This window comes from Lepisosteus platostomus, chromosome 3 (genome assembly GCF_059453375.1).
Source record: "Lepisosteus platostomus isolate fLepPlt1 chromosome 3, fLepPlt1.hap1, whole genome shotgun sequence".
NCBI classification, from domain to species: Eukaryota; Metazoa; Chordata; class Actinopteri; order Semionotiformes; family Lepisosteidae; genus Lepisosteus; species Lepisosteus platostomus.
This window is the reverse complement of record NC_142613.1, coordinates 24,336,202-24,360,842: the sequence shown is the minus strand read 5'-3', so window position 1 is coordinate 24,360,842 and position 24,641 is coordinate 24,336,202. Positions and strand designations below refer to the sequence as shown.

The 24,641-nt window shown below is 36.9% G+C and overlaps 1 protein-coding gene across 10 annotated transcripts in view; it reads left to right on the top strand.

The window, feature by feature from the left end:
• Window positions 1-24,181, top strand: part of LOC148674684 (uncharacterized) — a 70,720-nt gene extending 46,539 nt beyond the window's left edge. For 8 of the 10 annotated variants that reach the window (XM_088625085.1, XM_088625086.1, XM_088625089.1 and 5 more), the window contains 7 exons: window positions 189-311; window positions 802-888; window positions 1,879-1,983; window positions 3,366-3,506; window positions 4,538-4,622; window positions 21,691-21,811; window positions 23,740-24,181. In XM_088625085.1, the coding sequence (XP_088481211.1) occupies window positions 189-311; window positions 802-888; window positions 1,879-1,983; window positions 3,366-3,506; window positions 4,538-4,622; window positions 21,691-21,811; window positions 23,740-23,929 (852 nt within the window). In that variant the 3' untranslated portion in view covers window positions 23,930-24,181. The remainder of the gene's footprint in view (window positions 1-188; window positions 312-801; window positions 889-1,878; window positions 1,984-3,365; window positions 3,507-4,537; window positions 4,623-21,690; window positions 21,812-23,739) is intronic. The other 2 variants (XM_088625090.1, XM_088625091.1) reach the window with 2 other exon arrangements.
• Window positions 24,182-24,641: the final 460 nt, after the last annotated feature.

The window sequence follows — 24,641 nt, the reverse complement described above, 5'->3', positions numbered from 1 at the left end:
CTTGTTTACAGTCAGCCTCAGTTTAATTATAACAACAGCTTCATATTTTGGGGGCTTAATTAGGGGTCAAATTGTTTTAAAATGTGCAGGACACTTAATCAGTTTTGTGCTAGAGAGCATTTATTGTTTAAAAGTGTAAACTAAAATTTTGAATAGTTTCTCTTGGTGTTCAACATCACTCTCTGCAGGGGGTTTCTAGATGTCGGGGAAGGCAAGTGTCAGTAATGGGCTACCAGAGTCGCAGTGTAACACCAAGTGGAAGGCAAACCCCATCTACTGGCAAAGCAACTTCTTCAGAGTCTGAGCACATGGTTGGTACAAGTTTGCATGCCTTTTAGGTATGCAATGATCTGAAGTGTTAGGGTAAATACTAAAGTGATTCCACTTACTGTGCTGAGGTTAGTGGTAACTAATTTGCTGAATTGACACCAGAAATTATCAACAGCAATCTAGAGTAAAGGCAGAATATAGAATAGATTGCTCCCTAAATAAACATTCATAAAATGGTTTTACACTGTCACAGCTCAGTCACAGAAGCTACACCTGCCCTCAAAATGTAATCTGCTTACACAGACGTTTAAAACTTTACATCAGAATGTTGTAAATCTTTTGTGCAGTATTCACTCCCTTAAATAAATACAACATCTAATACATCTTCACTGGAGCAGTAGGCATGTTATTTATTTTAAAAGTATTATGACTCACTGAAACAAATGTTGTTGTAACTGCTGTATTTTGACTTATTCTTGTGTCATGAGTATTTTACCATAAACATTAAAATGACCTGAAATATTGTAACAGGAAGGAAGACCAAACTCAGCATTATCCAGAAAATCTACATATCCACAAAGTGATGTAAGAAAACAACCAGAGAATCCAAGTGAAAAGGTAATAGACAGCAATTTCCTCATTACTTTAGTGTGTTTTAATATGTTTCCCTGGCATATAGTATGGGACAGGGAAAAAATAACCATAGATTGGAGTGTTTCTATGCAAAGCATTATACAGTATTTTCTCTGGAATGTCACTTTCTAATGATGACATTATAATGAACTAAATTCATAAAGGCAGAATTGGATGTTTGAGCAAGACTTGCATTAAATGAAATCAAATGAATGTTTAAAGAACATTGAATATTCCAGTCACATAAAAAATCACTTTTACAATTTCAATGTTCATATCAGTGTCTTTAATTCAGTCCTGCTAAGTATACATACTGTACCTGTAACAACAAGAAGCGTATGACCTTTTACGTATAAATTTTCTTTATTTACTGTATATTGAGCTACTGGGGCAGCAGTGTGGCACAGTGTTTAACATTGATGCCTTCCAGATCTGGGGCTTTAGTATCAGTTCCTGGGGTGACATCTGCATGGAGATATATGGGTAGATTAATTAGTTTCTGGAAAAATCGGCCATGGTGTGAGTGTGTGTATGTGTGTGTGTTCGCACTGCAATGGACTGGCATCCCACCTTTCACCTGTTGCTTGCCAGGATAGGCTCCAGGTCCCCTGATATCCCTGTATTGGATAAAGCAGTTAGAAAATGGAAGGATGGAAGTTGAACTATACTACCAGTACCCAAACCATACATGAGTTAAAAAAGACTTACAGAATTGCTTGAGTAAAGTTGTAGGCATTTATAGCACATCTGTATTTGTACTTGCTATTTAAGATATTGGATCTGTTTGCCTCTCGTATAATGCTATTTTTTACTGGCTATATAGTATGCACACTCTGAGGCCAAAAAGTATTTTTAAAAATCATTCTCTAATAGATCTTTTAAGTCTGCTGAACAAAATAACAACTTTCTTTTTAATAAGTGCTTTTCTACAGTATTTAGTGGAAACTATTATATTATGATTTTATGATAATACAGGAAAGAAGAGAGAAATCAGCGTTATCAACAATTGCATCATCTTATGTTGGAACCAAGGGGAGTGATGATGAAGTGCGAGAAGAAACGCATTTCCCAGATGGCAAGGTACTACGTCCCCCAGCAGTATTTAAGTCTTCATTATTGATTCATATTACTTTGTTTTTTATTCATTAATTGGCAGCTAATCCATATTTTTAGATGTTTAGCCAATATGGAAAACCTACTGTAAATCTTTTCTTAGTGGTTGTTGCTCAGAACATTATATTAATGTTTACTCATCATATTTGGTAAAGTATTATTTTTAATCATTTTGTAGGGTATAATATCCATATATGACACATCATTAATCATCAAGGTTTTTTATGATTTACCCCTTGACAGGATGTTAGTGGGGATATGGCAGTAGTGATGTATACTATTTTTTTATTTTTGATTTGCTACTATATAAAATGGTTCATAATGGAAAAAAAAAATGATTCACATAAAATTGGTGTGGCTTTTTAATACACAAATCAGAATTGTGGCAATATTATTTTTTTAATATAAGGAAGGATCCGATTCATATACTGACCACATTTTACAAAGAACTTAGAAAAGTTCCTCCTTACAACCAAGCATATGAAAAAGGAGCAAAAGTTCACTTAGTGAAAATTGAATATCACCTTGGCTTCTTGAATTTCCTCAGTTCCAGGTTGCACACTATGCCAAGAGCACTGTTACTGTATAGTAATCCATTTCTGAAATATAAATAGATTAATGCATCTAGATCTCACAAAAACGATGGTAGGAAATCATAATAGACAGAAATGTAGTAATGTAATGTAGACTCCAGTTAGAATGACCAGACCTACTGGTAATTCCTAATTCAGATATCGTTGCTGTGCTGTAAAGAAATGAAGTAATTTTTCTGTGATTGTTTTTCAAGGGTATATCTCTGCCATCCTACCAAAGTATTTGCAATTTGACACAAAAATGTTACCCCGGACTTTGAAAACAGAAAACAAAATGAACAAGAAAATAGACTGGTTCTGTTATATTCTTGGAATATCAAAGATATAAAAAATAAAATAGTAGTGATTGAATAATTTGAATAACACTTGACCAGGCAAAAATATTTAAAATTACCTTAACTCACCACAAAATTAGTTGATTGGTCTCTGTCTTTGTACAATTATAGTGCTTCAAAATGTAGAATACACTGTAGTGTATGTGAGCGTCCTTGGTCAGGTAATGAATTTGTACTCAATCATGACTAAAATCATGAAAGAGGTGTCAAACAAGTCATGAAAATAAAAAATGTTGTATAGATATTTATATACACAGATCAGGAGGGAGGAACAAAAATGTTAAATTCTCTGAATATCCTGATTAACACAGTCTACTTCCTCTACTTCTGTCAGATGCCATATGAGTCTATATTGCTTAAGGTGACTTGACATCTTCAGTAGCTCACTTATTGACTTGATTTCTTTACTATGTTACTGCAGACAGTACAGCTTTTCTCAAGTGGTCACCGGATAATAACTTTTCGCAATGGAACAAAGAAGGAGATTAGCGCTGATGGAAAATCAGTCACTGTTACTTTCTTCAATGGGGATATCAAGCAAATCCTGCCTGTAGGGAAAGTGGTAAGTTTCTATACTGTATATCAGTGGTTCTTAACCTTTTTGTAAGTGCGACAAGTGAAAAGTATGCGACCCCTCCTCCCCACTCAAAAAAAACATATTTCCACAGCAAACGAAAAATAAAACAAAAGTGGAAAAAAACTACTCATTTACTACTTGCACTTGCAGAGGAGCAGAGAGGAATACTAGTCAGTGATTTGTTTGGCTGATGTTAAGACGCAAATCATCTTCAACCGTGAAACAGGCTCTGTATTTGTTAATCTTTTTTCAAGGCCATGTTACTCAGGCCTTGGTATTTACCTTGCATTGAGATCCAAAAGTCAGCCAGTGAAGATCTGCTTCAGAGCCAAGTCAGTTATGAGACCAATCAATGATTCTTCAAATCTTCAAATTCAAGCAATAATCCTATATTAGCTGCCTCTGAAAATGGATTTCTAACCCATGTGTCTGCAGTAGAAACATCCATGTTTTCAGGAAGATACTTGCAAAACTCAAGTCTACCCAGCTACTGTACTGTATATGAATGGGGAACAATGTTTGCTGGGGGCCAGACTCAATGGACTGGCATCCCATCCATTGGAGGAATCTTGTGCTCTACATTTATTTAACACCATGGAAACCAGGATAAGATCTGGACCAATCTATTTATATTTACACATTCACAATGAAATAAGCCCTCTCCAAACAAAAAGGGATAATAAATAAACTCACATACTAGTATTTTAATAAAGTTCAAGTAGATAGCTACATCAGTATGTGTAGGCTGAAAAGGAACAAGTAAGGATTTTTTCCATGCTGCAAAGAACAGAAAAGAGATGCAACATTTTGGGTGGAAAGTCTTTGTCAGGTGTGGTTGAAGAAGGCTTCACAGCAGAAACATTGTGTCTCTTTTCTTTTAAGCATGGAATAAACCTTTACTTGTTCCTTTGTAGTATTTTGATATCCCAACAATGTTGCTCCAACTAAATGTCTATACATTTATTTCTCAAATAAAGATGAACAAATCCTTTTTTTGTTGTTTTTAAAAACAAAAGATTTACTTCTACGCTGATGCTCAGACAACTCACACCACTTATCCAAATGGCCTCGAAGTTGTGCAGTTTCCAAATAACCAGATAGGTAAGTTTGCCAGATATAACAAACCTTGCGATGGCTCTTATATATGATGACTATTAATTTGCAGCATTAATAATTTGCAATATTGCTGACAATTATTTGAAAGATATCAAAAACATTCTATATTAGGTCTGACCATGTTACCAGCACGTTAACCATAGCAATAATTTGAATCCTCAATTTAAGACTGACACGTAAAGATTTCAAGAGTAACTTTTGATTTAAGTTTAGCTTACTTGTAGATAGATAGCATTGTTATATATTTTATATTCAACAAAGCATAATGAGATTTCATTCAGTTTTCAGTTATATAGTAGCTGGTTAATTATAATCAGGTAAAATAGTCAAGTACTTACTACACTAGGCCATACATTTTACATGTGCTGAAGGTTCAAATACTACTGTTTGATTGTTTAAGCTGAAAGCCGAAAAATATAATTATATACTGTAATTATTAACACATCACGTCAAGTTAAATAGATGTGCTTTCACTCCACTAAACAATCCTAAATATAAAATTATGAAGAAAGTCTTACAATCCCTTCAGATTGAAGCAACATATATATATATACTGATAGGAAAAAGAAACGCAACATTTTCTGGAATGAGAATACTATAGTTATAGCTTATATACTTTCACAAAAAGTTGTCCATTTGTTTTAAGCCCTCTGACCAGCAATACAGCTTGTGCAGTGAGGCATTGCAACTTGCCAATCACACAATCACACAAAAGCTTGTTAGGTCCACTTTTACCCAATGAGGTCCAGGTGGAACAACGCCTGATCAGGTCACCTTTAAAAACACCTTGTACTCCTGTGTCTGGGAGTTTCCCCACTTAGTGCATTTCCAAGGAAACACTACACCATGAAGACCAAGGAACATTCCAAGCAGATCCGAGACAAGGTTCTCGAAAAATACCAGTCTGGACAAGGATATACAGTAAGAAAATGTCCACGGCATTGAATATACCTCAAAGCATAGTGAATTCCATGTGAGAGGTAAGAAAATCTGGAACAACAGTGAATCTGCCCAGTACTGATTATTTCCAAAATGGAGTGTCCGGGCAAGAAAAGCCACAGTAAGGGAGGCCACCAAGAGCCATACAGCAACTTTAAAGGAGTTACAGTCTTCCATGACAGAGATGGGAGAAACTGTGCATGAGACTACAATAGCACGCACACTTCATAAATCTGGCTTTTATGGAAGGGAAGCAAGAAGAAAGCCTTTGTTGAAAAAAACTCGTATCACATCTCAGCTGGAGTTTGCCCAAAGGCACGTGAGAGACTCAACAATTTGGATGAAGATTCTATGGTCTGATAAGACCAAAATTGAATTTTATGTTTGGTGCAAACCTGACACAGCACATCACACTGAGAACACCATCTTTACAGTGAAGCATGGTGGTGGAGCATCATGCTTTGAGGATGCTTTTCTGCGGCAGGGACTGGAAAACTCATAAAGATAGAAGGAAAAATGGATGGAACTAAATACAGAAAAATCCTGGAGGAAAACAATCCACAACAACACTGGGAAGACGATTCATCTTCCAACAGGACAATGACCCGAAACATACAGAAAAACCCACACTGAAGTGACTTAAAACCAAAAAGGTAAGTGTCCTGGAGTGGCCAAGTCAAAGCCCAGACCTCAATCCAATTGAGCATTTGTGGAATGACTTAAAAATTACTGTTCACAAATGGTCCCCATTCAACTCGATGGAGCTTGAGCAATTTTGCATACTTATGCATTCAATTATTTTCTGTTTTATATTTTTAATTCATTTGGTAAAATGTCTGGATTTTTTTTCACTTTGACATTATAGAGTACTTTGTGTTAGTGAGTGGCAAGGTAGTTAAATACATTGTGGTTCCATGCTGTAACACAATAAAATGTGAAAACGTCCAAGGTGAATACTTTTGCAAGACACTGTGTCTAACTGAATGTCCCTGGAAGCTTAATGTTAGTGTTTAATTTAAGAACGGCATTTATGTTAAAATATACCAGATAAGAATTCCTAACTACTAATGTGATACTCAGTTGCAATTAGTCATGAAACTAGCAGCTGTGGATTTGATTTTAAACACGTATTGTAGTATAACAACTTTTATTTCCATAGATAAATGATATAGATTCAAATGGAGATCCTTCAGAGGAATAAGAAAACACTTTGCTTTCTGGGTTCTATGTATTGGCTACATTTACTATAAATGTAAAATTTATGCATTTTTTAGGGGCTGCATTTGTTGCACTTCATCTAAGAGTTTTTATTTTATGTTTATGGTGAAAAAAAAACAAAAGAAATTATATTTGCAGCTCTAAAAAGGCAAACATATGACTTTCAGGTCATCTCAGTTCAGTGCTTTCCTTCTGACCGTGTGAGGCTTTGGAATTTTAAAGCAGCATGTTTCAACACAATGATTATTAGACCACACCTACAGGACAGAGAAGGAACACTGTTCTGAAAAAATATAATAAATAATCACTTTTAAAAAGATGGCAATAACAGAGTTTTTTTAGCATACTCTTACATTTGCCTACACAACTTATTCTCTGTATCCCCAAATCCCTGCTTTCCCCAGAGAAACACAAACGTAATGCCCCATCACAATAAAAAATTCAATAGATGTATTCAATTAATACCCAGATGTGACTACACATTTAAGACTTGCAACTCATTTAAATATGTATTTCTTTAATTTCAGTTCACTCGCCAGGATATCTGAAAATTCTCTATTGCATACTAAAGGCTCTGCATAAATTAGATGTTATACAGCTACTAATAAAGACAGACATTAAATTATTCAGGCATTTGTTATTAATAAATTTAAGATTTATTTATAAAAACATGTAGACACCTGAAGAAGGTTCCACTGCCAAAATGTTGTGTTTCTTTTCTTCTCTTTTCAGCATGCAATAAAAGTTTATTTGTTCCTTTGCACGCTACTTAGTTGCTTAAACCCGTGGTTATCAAACTGTGGTACGCATACAGATGCAGCCATTCAAAATGAGCGGTAAAAACCCGCGGTGCAGTAACCAACCCGCAGGGCACCGTAGGGCACCGCAGGGCAAGTGATTGGCTGGCCAAAATGACCGACAGGGGCACTCGTGGTGCATTGGTTGGTAGTGAAAAGATTTAATCATTTAATGTCTTTACTGTGCACATTTCAATCCGCTTAGTTTTGAATATTTATATGGAATTTTACCACTAAAGGGAAATTTTAGTAGCTGAGCATAAAAAGAATAGGAGCATACTGTAACGCGTGTGAAGGCCATAAACGATATTAATTTTGGAACATAAACATACAGTATATAGCTGGTCTTGGTACTTTAAAGAAAAAAATACACACCAGTATTCCATTTCTCCCTAAACATTGTAAGCTTTGAAGTCTTTAACTAACGTGATACCGGAGTCAACAAGCATACTTTTAGAATTTGATTAAAAGGGAATATAATATGGAATCGCGTATCTCAAGAATTTAATAACGGTATGATTATATCCGTGTGCTGTGACAGGGCTGTGTAGGGCTGTTTCGCCTGCATGTTCATGCGAGCTGTCTTGTAGCCTACTGGTCTAGGTGCGTGACTACCAACTGGCAGGTTGTGTGTTCAAATCCAGCTGGTGCTGGACTTTTCTTTTAACAAACATTTCTTCGAAAAAATAGGTAAGCGATATTATGGACAATCAATTGACTTTTATATTTCAAAATATCATTCATCTCTAAATAAACTTTATTTTATATAGCGTTTTAAGCGAATAGGTAATTAGATTGCTCATAAACCTAATCGCTTTTTCTACATAAACAGCGTGATTGCTCTCTGAAAATGCTTTTCCTTTATTTTTAAAGTAGGCTCAGATTTCAACTATAGATCGTATTATTATAAACTTTCTTGGAAAAATATATTTTATGTAAACCATGTTTGCTATTAATTCATTTAGGGCTAAAATACGTTCATTGTCTTCCAATCGAGTCGAGTTGACATTGGAAGCCTGCCACACCCGGACTGTTAAACCAACGCATTAGCACGTCAAAGCCCATTGAGCCAGTATTGGCTTTAGTATTCCCACCTTCTCCCCTCAATTCAATTCAAGGTGTTTTATTTGCATGACAGATGGGTACAAGCAGTGTTGGGTTTGTATATTGTAACGCTTACGGCAGACAGGCACTGTGTAAGAGCCGACGCACCAGAGTAGCGCACCGAGGGAGCATCTGCATTTATAACTTAGTTTTTAAAATAAGTCAAGCAATATGAAGCATCTCCTTTTACTTAGTGCCTGAGCATAAAAAGAATAGGAGCATACTGCAATGCGTGTGGTCCATAAACGATATTAATTTTGGAACTTAAACATACAGTATATGGCTGGTCTCGGTACTTTAAAGAAAACATACACACCAGTATTCCATTTCTCCCTAAACATTTTAAGCATCGAAGTCTTTAACTAACGCGATACCGGAGTCAACAAGCATACTTTTAGAATTTGATTAAAAGGGAATATAATATGGAATCGCGTATCTCAAGAAATTAATAACAATATAATTATATTCATGTTGCAAAAGAACTGCAACGGACATAAAAACTCCCTTGCTTTTAACAGAGCGTTCCATAATTTCTAACTACGAAAATGCCAGGTGAAAGGATTTGTAAACATATTTTGTTAAAGCAAGTCAGTTTTTTCCGCAACACATAAAATACATTTTTCCAAGAAAGTTTAGCCTTTGTCACTAATGAAACCACTAAATAAAGACATAAATATAGAAATCTTAAGATTTGTTTTATTTAATGTTGGTAGCAGGATGAACTGTCTGAGTGTATATTTTGTCGCAGAGTTGCTGCAAGATGTTAACAGTGAAAAAGGTATTTAGAAATGAGTTATTTCAAGATGAAAATTTTCAGAATAATTGCAAATCTAGCAGGATAGAGAAAGCACAGAAAACTGGCAGTTAGATTGATCAGATTAGTATGAAAAGTCATTTAGCAAAGGGAATGAGAACAGTGACAAACTAGTATACTTTAGATCTTTTTTTCTGAACCAGGGAAAATCTGATCATGTTTCCCTATAACAATAATAAAAAACTTTATTTGATATATCACCATTAAAGGTGGCATCTCAAAGCAATACAGTAGATGTAAAAACAGATAAAAGGACCACAGATTACAAAGTAAATGCATATAAGAAAGACAAGCAGTTAGAGGTGCTACCAAAATTAGAAAATGAAGCAGATACAGACACTAAGTCTTCTGAAAAGAAAGGTTCTGAGGTTAGATTTAAACTGGCCCTGGTGTGTGTGTGTTTGTGTCTGTCTGTCCTGTGATGGACTGGCGCTATGTCCAGGGTGTATTCTGCCTTGTGTCCGTCGCTTACTGGGATAAGCTCCAAATCCTCTGTACTGGATGCACATGAATTGAAGGAATGGGCAAACATAGCTGATGCGGATCCACAGAGCCAGCATATTAAGATGTTTTTAATTAGAGGCAATTTGTTTAAATAACTAGGTATGGATACTGATGTGCAAGAGAGGTGGAAAGGCTGTTTCCTTAAGCCAGCACTATAAAATGTTTTATTCTCAGTGAGATGCTGCCATTTCATAGTGGGTTTCTAACACTGTGTATGGTTCCATCCACACAGTGCCTTTACTTCCATTTCTAATCTCTTTATCCAGTACAGAGGATTTGGAGCCTATCCCAGTAAGCAACGGACACAAGGCAGAATACACCCTGGACATAGCGCCAGTCCATCACAGGACAGACAGACACAAACACACACACACCAGGGCCAGTTTTCCCATAAACCAATTAACTTACCAGTATGTTTTGGAGTGCGAGAGGGAGTCATATCACACATATGGAGAAAAACCATGTAACCCAGAGAGAACATGTAAACTCCACACACACAGGATGGCAGGAATTGAACCTAGGACCCCAGTGCTGCAAGATAGCAATGCTAACCACTTTGCCACCATTATAAATGGATGGATATCTTAGTTATCTTTCTAGTTCACAGGTTTGCATGCATAATTTAATTTTGAAAGCCACTGAGACATCAGGTACTACTGTTGTATTTATGAAAAAGAAACAAAACAAAAAACATACTAACAACTGTGCCATTCTACTCCTTAGTTAATACATTTTATTATTCATAAACAGTTAACATTGTTAGCAAAATATTTTGAATTATATTTAACCCTATTTTTTCTTTAGTTTTGTATTTAACTTATTATATGATAGTCAGACTTAATGTATATTTGAACAATGAAAATATATTTTTACAAGATTTTACATTAAGCACTTAAAATTAATATGGTTAATAATAGTAAACTGTAACATGCTGTAACAAGATCGGTTAAACTGCGAAGAAAATGCTTTCAGAGAAGATGTTTCAGGTGTGAAGAACATAGATCTCCAATGCAATTTCAACCAAACCTGTTCCCACACACCCTGCCCCCACTACCATTAGAATATACACAAAGCACTCAAATCTTTCGAGCTAATGATCAGGTGACCCGAGAGAGAGCGAGAGAAACACCAAGGGGTGCGGAACTATTTACATGGAAAACGGGGGATCTCCCCAGACTGTCCGCCTGTTTCACTGTTACCTGGATACCTCTTTATTTAGAACTCACTAACACTGATTTTTAGTTTAGAAGGATTCAAGTAGGGTTTTAGATGAAAGGCAGCGACCTTAATCAAGCCCAAATCATAATTGAACCCATTCAGAGCCTACATTACATTTTAGCGTTTCATTCTGAGCAGAAGACCCTCACACCTGAAGAAGGGGGAGGTGTTTTTCACTAGAAATCTCGCCTGCTTCTACTTTACAACCGGAGTGCTGGCTGTGACAAATTAAACCGGTTTTACAGGTTTCAATCACAGACCATGTGACATGGGAGTCAGGAAACTAACACACAGCGCCACCGGATTCGATAACGCTATAAAAACGCTATAAAATAATGTGACTTGGCACAGAACAAGTTTACAGCACAGTACAATCATAAATGCTGACCATGACTTTAGAAGCATAAATTGCCTTACACTCAATTTAAACACAAGCTGTCTTTAGCCCTCTAAGCTGGTTCATACAGAAATGTAGAGATCCAGGCTCAGAACACACAGCTTCATTAGTGAATACATATGCAGGACAACTAGAGAAGACGTTTTACAGAGGATGGATTTTTAGAAACATCCCATCAGTGACATCACTGAAGTCAACTCCTAGGTACTGTAACTGTCGTGTGGATAGTTTCACAAGAATCAGACAAAGGTTTAAGCATCGCTTGTTCTAGATAAAACTGCAAAAAAACAACAACAACCTATAATGTACTTCTTTGCGGCTCTGTTTGCCCAAATCATATATTCACAACGTGAAATCTAGAAAATAATATTACGTAACCAAAATCCGCAATATGGAAACAGAACCTGTGTAATTGTTGATAGATGATGTACTCGTAACATTTTTTCAAGACGAACTACAACATTTAAAAAATGACTTGTATGTACTTGATATCTCTAATCAATCCACGGGTCCCAGCACAAAACGAAACTAAAACGCATACCGTTTCGCGCTTCTTATTAGTTGCTCAAAAGTAATTTGACCGTATGAAATGCATAATATAAACCTAGAAACATATACGTGAGCAGTACTTAAGCACTGTAGTATCGGTGTTAAGACATACCTCTCAAATACTGTAAATCAAGTTAAAAATATCTCAAGACCGATTCTGGTCATAATGAAACCATGTTTCGTGTATGTTTTCTTTAAAGTACCGAGACCAGCCATATACTGTATGTTTATGTTCCAAAATTAATATAGTTTATGGCCTTCACACGCGTTGCAGTATGCTCCTATTCTTTTTATGCTCAGCTACTAAGATTTCCCTTCAGTGGTAAAATTAGATATGAATATTAAATACTTAAACAGGCACAGTTAAGACATTAAATATACATATACATACTGTATACAGTACAATTTGCATACGGTAATATGTTTATGTTCCTAAATCAATCTCTTTTATGAGCATGTGAAAGGCATGGTGAATCACTGTACTTTGCATGATTGGAAACAAATGCGTGATTGCGAAATGCTGTGGTGTTACTTTTACAAAGACGGTCAATGAAAAAAAGAATGTTGACCAGGGCAATACTTTGAGTTTACACTTACAGCTTGTCCAAGGTCATTCATTATTAATACTATTAGTAATATCTTCGTTAAAGACTTTGATGGCGACAGCTCAAAACATGAGAGGTTGAGCTTTATTAGCTCCACCTTGCGGAAATTCTGGATACTATTATTTTGCTTGCTGTATTATAGGAGAATTTACGGTAACTCGCGGTATTTACCGGTAACTCGCGGTAGACTGCGTACAGCGTACAGCAAAATAATGCTGTATCGCCCGCGCATTTTTAATGGCTGCATCTGTATGGAGCTCCCCCACGTGGCATGCCAGATGACCCTGGAAATTTGTTGTGTGCACTGAAAAATTAGGATGGGTTTTCGTATTTTCTATTTGAATAAAATTAGCTTATGTGTCAAATACGCAGCCTACGTACTTCCGGTGCGCTGTACGCAGTCTACCGCGAGCTACCGGTAAATACTGCTACTTACCGTAAATTCTCCTATAATACGGCAAGCAAAATAATAGTATCCGGAATTTCCGCAAGGTGGAGCTAATAAAGCTCAACCTCTCATGTTTGAGCTGTCGCCATCAAAGTCTTTAACGAAGATATTACTAATAGTATTAATAATGAATGACCTTGGACAAGCTGTAAGTGTAAACTCAAAGTATTGCCCTGGTCCACATTCTTTTATTCATTGACCGTCTTTGTAAAAGTAACACCACAGCATTTCGCAATCACGCATTTGTTTCCAATCATGCAAAGTACAGTAATTCACCATGCCTTTCACATGCTCATAAAAGAGATTGATTTAGGAACATAAACATATTACCGTATGCAAACTGTATGTATACAGTATGTATATGTATATTTAATGTCTTAACTGTGCCCGTTTAAGTATTGAATATTTATATGGAATTTTACCACTGAAGGGACATCTTAGTGCCTGAGCATAAAAAGAATAGGAGCAACGCGTGTGAAGGCCATAAACTATATTAATTTTGGAACTTAAACATACAGTATATGGCTGGTCTCGGTACTTTAAAGAAAACATACACACCAGTATTCCATTTCTCCCTAAACATTTTAAGCATCGAAGTCTTTAACGTGATACCGGAGTCAACAAGCATACTTTTAGAATTTGATTAAAAGGGAATATAATATGGAATCGCGTATCTAAAGAAATTAATAATGATATGATTATATTCGTGTACTGCGACAGGGCTGTGTAGGGCTGTTTCGCCTCTCTCTTCATGTGATTTCCCTTGTAGCCCACTGGTCTACGTGCCCGATTGCCAACTCACAGGTTGTGTGTTCAAATCCAGCTGGTGCTGTGACTTTTCGTTTAACAAACATTTCTTCGAAAAAATAGAATAGCAATATTATGGACAATCAATTGACTTTTATATTTCAAAATATCACAACATGATCGATTCTAAGTCATTTTTGATAGCAATGAATAGTCGCCTTCTTCCTTTCTGACAACGGTCCCTGCATCCGCTTCCTGCTTCTATTGTGTGTGTGTGTGGGCGGGGGGGATCCCTTCAGATCTCCCTTCAGATTTAAAAGGTTATTAATCATATCTTCGGTGTCGCATCTTACCAGTGCAGCTGATCTTTTGCTGCCTGGGTGGGTCAACTATCACAAAGCTTTAGAGAACCTAACATTTCTATTATCAACAAATTGTAAATTTGTAATAGAGTAAATTTTTATAGAGAAATGGAGGCTGGACAGTATGCGTTACAATATAAACATTTGTATTGATTTAAATCGGGTTTTGATTTAAATCGCAAACGCGTGTTTAATTATATGTGTTTTTTTTAATCATAATCAGACTAATACAACATAAATTGATACAGTCTTCTAAGTATCTTAATAAACTTTCAGCATAGCTTTCTACCCGTTTAGATTTATTTTTCTTGGGATTTTGGGATCAAACGTGGAAGGATTAGATTGTAATCGTTTTTATTTTTCAAATACGTTTTAGAAAAGTGTAATCTATACCTGCCCAGACTGTATGCCCTCTTCACTGTGGGACAGCCGCGCTGGTCGCCGGCCTTCCTAAACCCCGCCCTGACCACTATCACTCCTGTCCTGCCCTTCCCCGCGCACCCCAGCCAGGCGCTCTTCGGCCTCTGCCCGGGACGAATGTATATTTAGATATTTACACCCGGCGCGGCACCGAGGGAGCGTCTGCATTTATAACTTAGTTTTTAAAATTAGTCAAGCAATATGAAGCATCTCCTTTTACTCTTAAGTCCCTTAAATACATTGAGCACAGCTTTCTCACCACTTAGATTACTTTTTGATGCCATCCTTACACAAAGCAGAAACTTCTTGTATTTTCCGATGACATACAGTACAAGTGGAAAGATTACAGATTTTAATCGCCTTTAATTTTGTTACGTTATACGTTTTAGGAACGTTTCATCTATACAAAAACCACAAAACTATTCTCGATTGTATTTCTGAATGTTATGTTACACCTACAGTAGTTCACTGCTTGAAATACATCGAATTAAGAAAGTTAGGTGTAGCACTTTAGATCTTTTTTTCTGAACCGGGGAAAATCTTATCATGTTTCTCTATAACAATAATAAAAGACATTATTTTACATATCACCTTTAAAAGTGGCATCTCAAAGCAATAAAGAAGATGGAAAAACAGTTAAAAGGGACCAAACTAAATACCAGACAAACGCAAACGCGTTTTTAATAAAATGCTTTTATTCATTCAGCAGAGAGTGAGAGGGACATCCAGCAGAGAAAGACACACACACCGGTTTCCATCGACAAAAGTCTGCATTTTCAGGAGTGTCTCTAGCTTCCCAATCCTCCCCAGTAATGCGTTGTACTGCTCCCGCTGCTGCCGAAAAGTCTCCACACAGGTGCCCTTTGCCGAAGTCGGGAGACATTAGAGACTTGCCACACCCGGAGTGTTAAACCAACGCATTAGCACGTCAAAGCCCATTGAGGACCTGGGCGCAATAATTGTTTCGTCCCTTGATTTACTGATCTGCATTAATTATGGAAATCGAGTTCCTGCTCTTTGCAGACGACCTGGTCCTGCTGTCGCCCACAGAACAGAGGCTGCGCCAGAACCTGGCACTGCTGGAGCAGCACTGTCAGACCTGGCCGCTGACAGTCAATCTGGACAAGACCAGAGTTATGGTTTTCCAGAAAAAAAGACAGACCTCAGGGAAACAGGTACAAATTCAGACTTAACAACACATTAACACCTAACAACGTGAGCAGGGACGAATTAGGCCAGTACCCACTATTGTTAAACATACAGAAAAGAATATTAAAGTATTGAAGTATTGGCTTTAGTATTAGCCATACAGAACATTAAAGTGCCACTTTTCCATTCAGCGGGTGCCTGAGCCGCTGTGTCCTACATTATTAATTTGGGTGTCTCCTCTTGCCAGAAAGCTCTAAATTGCATTTTGAGCGCGGTTTTTGACCGCGGTTTTTTAAAGGTGGCTTCTCAAAACGCTTTACAGGATAAAAACAACAAGAACAGCAACAACAACAATATTGTATTTCATTGCACTTTGAAAACCAAGTAATAACTTAACTATATGTGCAAACGTTTTATGATATGTCGCTGTTGTGAATGTCTGTGGAGTGTATCTTATTTGCCTTACGTCCTGGTGATCTCGCTCGCCCTCCCCCCCTCTCTCCCTCAATTCAATTCAATTCAAGGTGTTTTATTAGCATGACAGATGGGTACAATCAGTGTTGGGTATTTACTTTGCTTTGAGATTCCACTTTTAAAGGTGATATATAAAATTTAAACTAAAATAAATTGATATCTTTGTCTTCTAAGTATCTTAATAAACTTTCAGCATAGCTTTCTCCCCGTTTAGATTTATTTTTCTTAACTAGTATACTTTAGATCTTTTTTTTCTGAACCGGGGAAACGTGTTTTTAATAAGATGCTTTTATTCGTTCATAATCTGACGATTTCAGGAAGCTTTCTGGAGCAGCACTGTCAGACCTGAGCGCTGACAGTCAATCTGGACAAGACCAGAGTTATGGTTTTCCAGAAAAAAAGCCAGACCTCCAGAAAGCTTCCTGAAATAATATATATATTATATGTAGAAAGATATAATGATGTGTTCCCGCTAACACATCGCACGACTTTAAAAGCTAGAAAAACAGGTTTCGATTCACATTATCTGGTGAGCCTTGTTTTGTCAAAAGACAGCACAAAAAAAAACAGACATTGTGTGGTACAGCACGGAGCTCAGTCAATTCAAACAAGTTCAGTTTAAAAAAAACTGCAACGGACATAAAAACTCCCTTGCTTTTAACAGAGCGTTTCATAATTGCCAACTACGAAATGTATTTAAACTGTGACACTTATCATTCAACCAGAGCTCGAAATATCACAAGGATCCTCTAGAGCACAGCAAAGACTGTATTAAAAGTATACTAGTGACAAACTAGTATACTTTAGATATTTTTTTCTGAACCGGGGAAAATCTGATCATGTTTCTCTATTACAATAATAAAAACATTATTTTACATATCACCTTTATGTGATATCACCTTAAGGACAGCACATACAAGGGTTAATTGCACAATGGACCACACAAAGAAATTTAACATAGTCTTCTTTAGGTGTGAGGGCAGGAGTGGATCGCAGCAGGCATAATCGGCAAATTAGGAAAACAAAGAACAGGACAGGCGAGACGTTTATCCAGAGAGCGAGTGATCAGAAAAAGGAACAGCTGTTACGCCCAGGTTTTACGCTCTCTCTCTGCTGAATGAATAAAAGCATTTTATTAAAAACGCGTTTGCGTTTGTCCGGGTATTTACTTTGTAATCTGTGGTTTACATCTACTGTATTGCTTTGAGATGCCACTTTTAAAGGTGATATGTAAAATAAAGTTTTTTATTATTGTTATAGAGAAACATGATCAGATTTTCCCTGGTTCAGAAAAAAGGCGATTAAAATCTGTTATCTTTCCACTTGTATGTCATCGGAAAATACAAGAAGTTTCTGCTTTGTGTAAGGATGGTATCAAAAAGTAATCTAAGTGGTGAGAAAAACTGTGCTCCCCAAAGCGCTTTACAGGATAAAAACAATATCAGCAATAGTGGCTGGGCAAATGATTTTTTTAAAGAAATACAAAATGAGATATAATGATGTGTTCCGGCTAAGACATTAACGAGTACAACCCCCCTCTCTGTGGGAGTGCTGGCTGTGACGAATTAAACCAGTTTCACAGGTATTTTCAAAGTAGAAGGGGCGAGATTTCCAGCTTAATTTTCGTGTTAAATAATTTTTTAAGATTAAAATTCATTCTATACAGCAATCGCATATTTGGGTACCGTTTCATAAAACTTTCATGCTTAAAATGTTTAGGGGGAAATGGAAGACTGATAATGGAATGGAATGGAATGAATGATAAGTGTCGCAGTTTAAATAATTTTCATAGTTAGAAATTATGAAACGCTCTGTTAAAAGCAAATGCCTGACAAAGTAGGGCTTGGACAGATTCCAAGTGCATTTTTGCAATTTACGTTGCATTGTCCAATGTGCTGCTGTAATACAGTTTAAAATACAGTAAGTCTAAACTGTATCAGCTTTATTTATGGGTTGCAATTTAGAAAAAGTCAAAAACCGCACTCAAAATGCAATTTAGAGCTTTCTGGCAAGAGGAGACACCCAAATTAATAATGTAACATGCCACTGTTTGTGCATGAACAAAGTTATACTGCTATTTTCCTTAGATAAGCGATTAAAAAAAAAATGTTTTGGAATCCCCGGCGGAACACATTCCATAAGAATCAGCGCTTTTATATATCGCCTTTAAACACATATATTTAAACACGCGTTTACGATTTAAATCAAAACGCGATTCAAATCAATATAAATGTTTATTTTGTAACGCATAGGTGACTATTCATTGTTATTAAAAAGACTTAAATTCGATCATGTTGTGATATTTAGAAATATAAATTTGTTTGGTGCGAGTGAGGTTTTATTTAATCTCTGACCAAGGGAAACATTTAATTTTTTCAAAGAAATGTTTGTTAAAAAAAAAAGTCATAGTTCCAGCAGGATTCAATCATAGACCGTGTGACATTTGAGTCAGGAACCTAAACCACAGCACCACCAGCAAGGTCACATGCAGAGTGCTGAAAAAGCACTACAGAAACATTATCGACAGACAATGTACAGCGTGTACTATTCTTGTGTGGCGGTACTGTACATGAATATAATTATATCGTTATTAATTTCTTTAGATACGCGATTCCATATTATATTCCCTTTTAATCAAATTCTAAAAGTATGCTTGTTGACTCCAGTATCTCTTTAGTTAAAGACTTCGATGCTTAAAATGTTTAGGGAGAAATGGAATGCTGGTGTGTATTTTTTCTTTAAAGTACCAAGACCAGCCATATACTGTATGTTTCTGTTTTAATATCGTTTATGGCCTTCACACGCGTTACAGTATGCTCCTATTCTTTTTATGCTCAGCTGCTAAGATTTCCCTTCAGTGGTAAAATTCCATATGAATATTCAATACTACAACGGGCACAGTAAAGACGTTTACTGTAAATCTTTCTACGACAGACCAATGGACCACGAGTGCCCCTGTCGGTCAACCAATCACGTACCGCGGTACCGTGTGTCATCTTGCGTCACAATGCGCGACGCCGTAGCCAATTACCTCCGGTACGTGTCTGTACCGCGCACTTTGAATGGCTGCATCTGTACTTAGCTATGATTATACAGCATGCGCTAATACTTGAGTAGACACAAGAGCTGCTATTTAATTCTATACCATTGTATAGGAATGCGTGCTACGAACCTAAGTGACCGATTGTGATTTAAAAATAGGGAGGTAGGAGAATGTGTGTGATTTTGGAACACTGCCAATGTTGTAAGCACAGTATTCTAGGTTAGTTTTTATTCTAGGTTAGTTTGAGAAAAATACACTGAGCATCTCTGTTTTGCTCCCATGCGCATGAAATAAAAACTTCTTTTAACTTCTGAGATGGACTCCTGACTGCCTTTTAAGGGGAAACGGGAAAAAATTTCTCCAACAGTGCCACATTCGCCAACAGAGCAATTGATAAAAAATGAATACCTCACAAAAATCAAGTATTATGTCATGGTTGAGAGGAATAGACACCAAGAGTAATGATGCCAGTTCCCATAGATCATGCACACCAGTTGAGAACGAGGAGGATTATTCATCACCCACCGACACTAGCTCTGATGCTGTACCTGACACAGACAGCACTACTAGTGTTAGCAAGTGTCGGAAAACAGTTACAAGGCTACAAAGATCACAATTATCTAAGTTTGGGATTTACTTACACCAGGACGGAGGAAGAGCCAAGACCACAGTGTATCCTGTGCTGTAAGATTCTCAGCAATGAGAGCATGAAGCCAGCACATCTGATGCGGCACTTTACCATGAAACATGTGCTCTTGAAGGATAAGCCTGTTTATGTTTTTCAAAGGAAACTTAAAGATCTGAAGCAGCGCAAGTCCACCATAAGGAACAGTGTAACTCCAGTTTCCAAAGCCCAAGAAGCATCTTCCCATGCAAGCTTGCGGATTTCTAAAGCAGATAAGCCCCACACTGTTGGTGAAGAACTTTGTTTACCGTTGGCAAAAGTGCTGATCCAGTGTGGCTGGTAAAATTACCCTAGTTGGCTAATATATTCACAAGTTTGAAATGAGCTGAATATGGGTCTGAAGGGGCTCTCTTTAATAATTTTTAACATGTCTGACAAGGTCACTGATATAAAGAAAAAGCTGTATCTTTTTGTTAATTAAATCAATGCAAGTGATTTCTCTGCTTTCCCAACTTTGGGGAACTATCTGCACACATATGGTGTGGCACTTGATGCTGCTGTTCGTGATGCGATTGCAGTGCACCTGTTGTAATTGAAAGAAAGTTCTCAGATAATTTTGCAGTTGAGGCCACACCAGAGTGGATCAGCAACACCTTTTACTGTTAACATCTTAGAAATACCCAAGGATCTGACCTGTGCTGAGCAAGAGAAGGTGCTCAAGTTATCATTTGATACAACTTTGATCTCAGAATTGAAACAATAGTCACTGTAGGATTTCTAGATCCAAAGACAGAGTGAATACTCAGCCCTCTCATTAAAGGCTGTGTGGTTTTTGGTTCCTTGTGCTACTACCTACCTTTGTGAGAAAGGCTTCTGTGCTCTCACTGCAATCAAGACAAAGTACCGCAACAAAATGGAAGTTGAGCCAGATGTGCATTTGAAGCTCACTGCCCTCATCCCTGACATTGCAGAGCTTTGCTCAACTAAACAGGCTCACCCCTTTCACTGAAATAGTAGGTTATCAGTGCTATTTTTATTATATGGGTGTGTGAGTGTGTGTGGGCACACGTTGTTCATTGAGATTTGAGATGAGAAGATGACTTGTAGGTGGTACTTGGATGTTTTGGTTTGATCAGGGGTGGTACGTGATCCAAAAACTTTGAGAACCACTGACTTAAACCATATGAAGAGGTGGTTTAAGTTCCCAACTTTTTTATCCTCTGGAGGACAGCAGCTGTTGCTTTGGATTAGTTGCAATTGAGAACAGGTTTAGTACGGTGCTGTGGACTAATTTCAGCAGCCAAGTTCATTGCAATTGGTCTTAAGGTAGTGCACTAGTTGAGCACGGAGCAGCATGCTAACCACAGGTTGAACTCCAGTTAGTACACTGCTTTCAGTTTGATGCAATTGACCGACTGACTCTCTAGGATAAAGTTTTGACAGCTGCGGACCTCTCTATAGAGTACTAAGCACAGACAGTTAGTTGATTTTTTTGTTTGCTTTCATGCTTATCCTGGACAAGACAACACCTTAATCTTTGAACACTTTGAACCTTAATGCTTTGATCCAGAATTTTAAAAGGGTAAAGGGATCCAATGGCAAAAGTAAGGCAGACTTAAATTTTGTTTTGTTTTCTTTAGAGAAGCATCACCCCAATGGTACAAAAGAGATTGTTTTTCCGGATAAGGCTGTCAAGCACCTTTACCCTGATGGACGAGAAGAGAGTATCTTTCCTGATGGCACAGTGGTAAAACTTGCAAAGTAAGATCAGTGGGTATTTAATAAACTAGGGCTTCTTCTGCAGGGAATCACCTTTACACTCTATGTTATTTATACTCCCTCTTTGTCAAGTTACAATAGGGTGTGGATTACATTTTGCAACAATTTCCATAATCACAAGTGAATCTGTTATTGGCAGTGTGCATATGGTGATAATGAATCCTTGTGTGGGATAAATAATGAATCTAAAAGGCACACATTGCATCTTTTTTGGATACAACACACTCTATTTCATTCCCCTGAAATAACAGCCAATCAACAAAGCAAAAAAGCTAGTGGGGATCAACTGGTAACAGATACAAATTAATTTCAAATGCTATACACCCGTACTTCTTTCTATGAATGTTCTTTTAATGAAAATTTGATACTTAGAAGCATTTAAATTGGTAACAACATTTTGTTTTGAATAACAAAACTACAACTTTAAAACTACATAGAAGTGACAAAGAAAAATTTCAAAACCTCCTCCAAATGTAGAGAGTGAAGAGGAAAACGTCATATGACTTTTCATATTGAGTGTTCACATCACATTAACTAGATGGGCGAGAGCTAGCACAGAGTCTATGGAGTGGCACGACAAATGTGTTATACAGTTTACTACGTCTTGCTTTATATGTTGTTTGCTATTGTGTGTGCTCTTACTTTTCGTTGAAGAAAATTTGTGGTTTACACATTATCATGGATCCTAAAGGTGTTACAAAAAGATTGTGTAATTACACAAAGAGCAAATGAAGTGGTTACTGTACAGTACTCTACTTAGGTATGATTAATGATGTCTACATAAGCAGTGTTTTTTATTACTAAAAACACAGTTTGAAAAGTCAAAGCCCCAACTGAGGCTAGCAAAAAACGAAAGCAAAAAAAAGCAAAAACAAAAATGCACTGCTTTGCACAGCAATATCCAGCCTGGACTACCCTGTCTAACGGGGTCCTATCTGGAAGAAAAGGAGTGCAAGGCCAAAAATAAAGAGAACAAACTGTCCCGGTAGGAGATACACAGTGGGACAGTCAAGGAAAGAGAAAGAAAATAAAAAATGCAAACTAACACTCGCATCACAATCCCCTCTGGGACTGTCGCTGGAAGGTTCTCCTATTGCAGGGGTTTGTTCATCCCTCCAGGGAGGTGCTCAGTGTGTCTTAAAGGCCCCCCACAGCTCCCGCTCATCCTTACTTAGCCACGAAAGCTGTGGTAATCCAGAGCGCCCCCACACTAAACATGTCCCTGTGTAATACCATAGCCCAAATAGACCATGTTGGAGTTAATAGCTAATAAATTAATCAATCTGAGGACTCCATCTTGCCGTTTCTTAAACGAAGCCACAGCATTGTCGTCAATAGTATTGCTGGGTAGCTTGTTCAGTACTTCCACAGCCATATGAGCAAAGAAGTGCCTCCTGTTCTCAATTGTAAATGCACTTCGGACTTTAGTGTCCACTGGTTTTCAAATAACTTTTCATTCTGAAAAAGTTTACCAGGGTGGCCTTTGTTAATGCCTCTGAGGATTTTAAATGGTTTCAACAGGTCCATCCATAGTCTTCTTTGTTTAAGAGTAAAAAGTTATTTTAGAAAGAAAATTGGAATTTGGGAATCCTTATTTGAATGGATGATGATGATTCAAATATTCATACAGTATATACAGACACCTAAGATGGGGTACAGTTAATCAATCCATCAGTTCAGCAATTTAATAGTATTTTATTATTATTGGATTTATTTCAGAAATGTACACATTTAAAAAATCTATCCCATTTCAATTGCTACCTGAATTGCTAAGAAACAATATAATTTTCAAGTCAGCAGTTTTATGGGTGGTCATACAACAATAATTACCATAAAAATAAGGAAACTGCATGCATAACACTCAGAGCCATATTGCTGCTGCATTTTATGTCTTTATTTTGAATTTCTAGGAATGGAGAAAAGACAATTGAATTCAGCAATGGGCAGAAAGAGATCCACACTTCACAGTATAAACAAAGAGAATATCCTGATGGAACAGTGAAGACTGTTTATTCAAATGGAAGACAAGAAACCAAGTATTCTTCAGGCAGAGTGCGCATAAAAGACAGAGATGGGATTATTATTATGGATAAAAAGTAATGCAGAGTTGTTTTTCGTTTTTTAAATGCTGGTTTAAAACATTAATTAAAATTGAAAATCTTCTAAACATATTGTCAAAAAGTGCAGAAATCTCCTCCAAAAGCATGATCTTTAAATATTTTTCCAGGGATAAGCGTTTTATTGTTTCATATTTCACTTCTGACAGTAGCTATTAATGCAAAAATGTCCGATTAGAATTTTCTTTTTGCTTTGTATTATTTTATAATAAAACATTCAATTAATGTGGTAAAACTTATCTAAATAGCATTTATAATTTATAGGAACATATATTGCCAATTCCAACATATTTGGACTATTTTTAATTTTTTGAATAAACATCATATAATGTTATGTGTTTGTCATGTGCTTCCTCACAGGCCTGGGACTCTGGGTTCAATTCTTAGGGTGCTAGCTGTGTGGAGTTTGTATGTCCTTAGTGTTTTTACTCCAGTTTCCTCCCACAGTCCAAAGACATACTGGTAGGTTAATTGGCTTATAGCCCTGATCTGCTTGTGTCTATGTGTACACTGCGCAGGCTGTATCCCAATGCTTCTCTGGAAAGGTTCTGGGCCATACCCTATAATGGTTTAGCAGTTATTGAAAGTGATGCTATATCACTTTGCAACTCACAACTGGCAACCCACTGAAGTTAAGCAGTGTGAGCCTGGTCACTACCTAGATAGGAGACCTCCTGGGAAAATCTGCGGTCCAT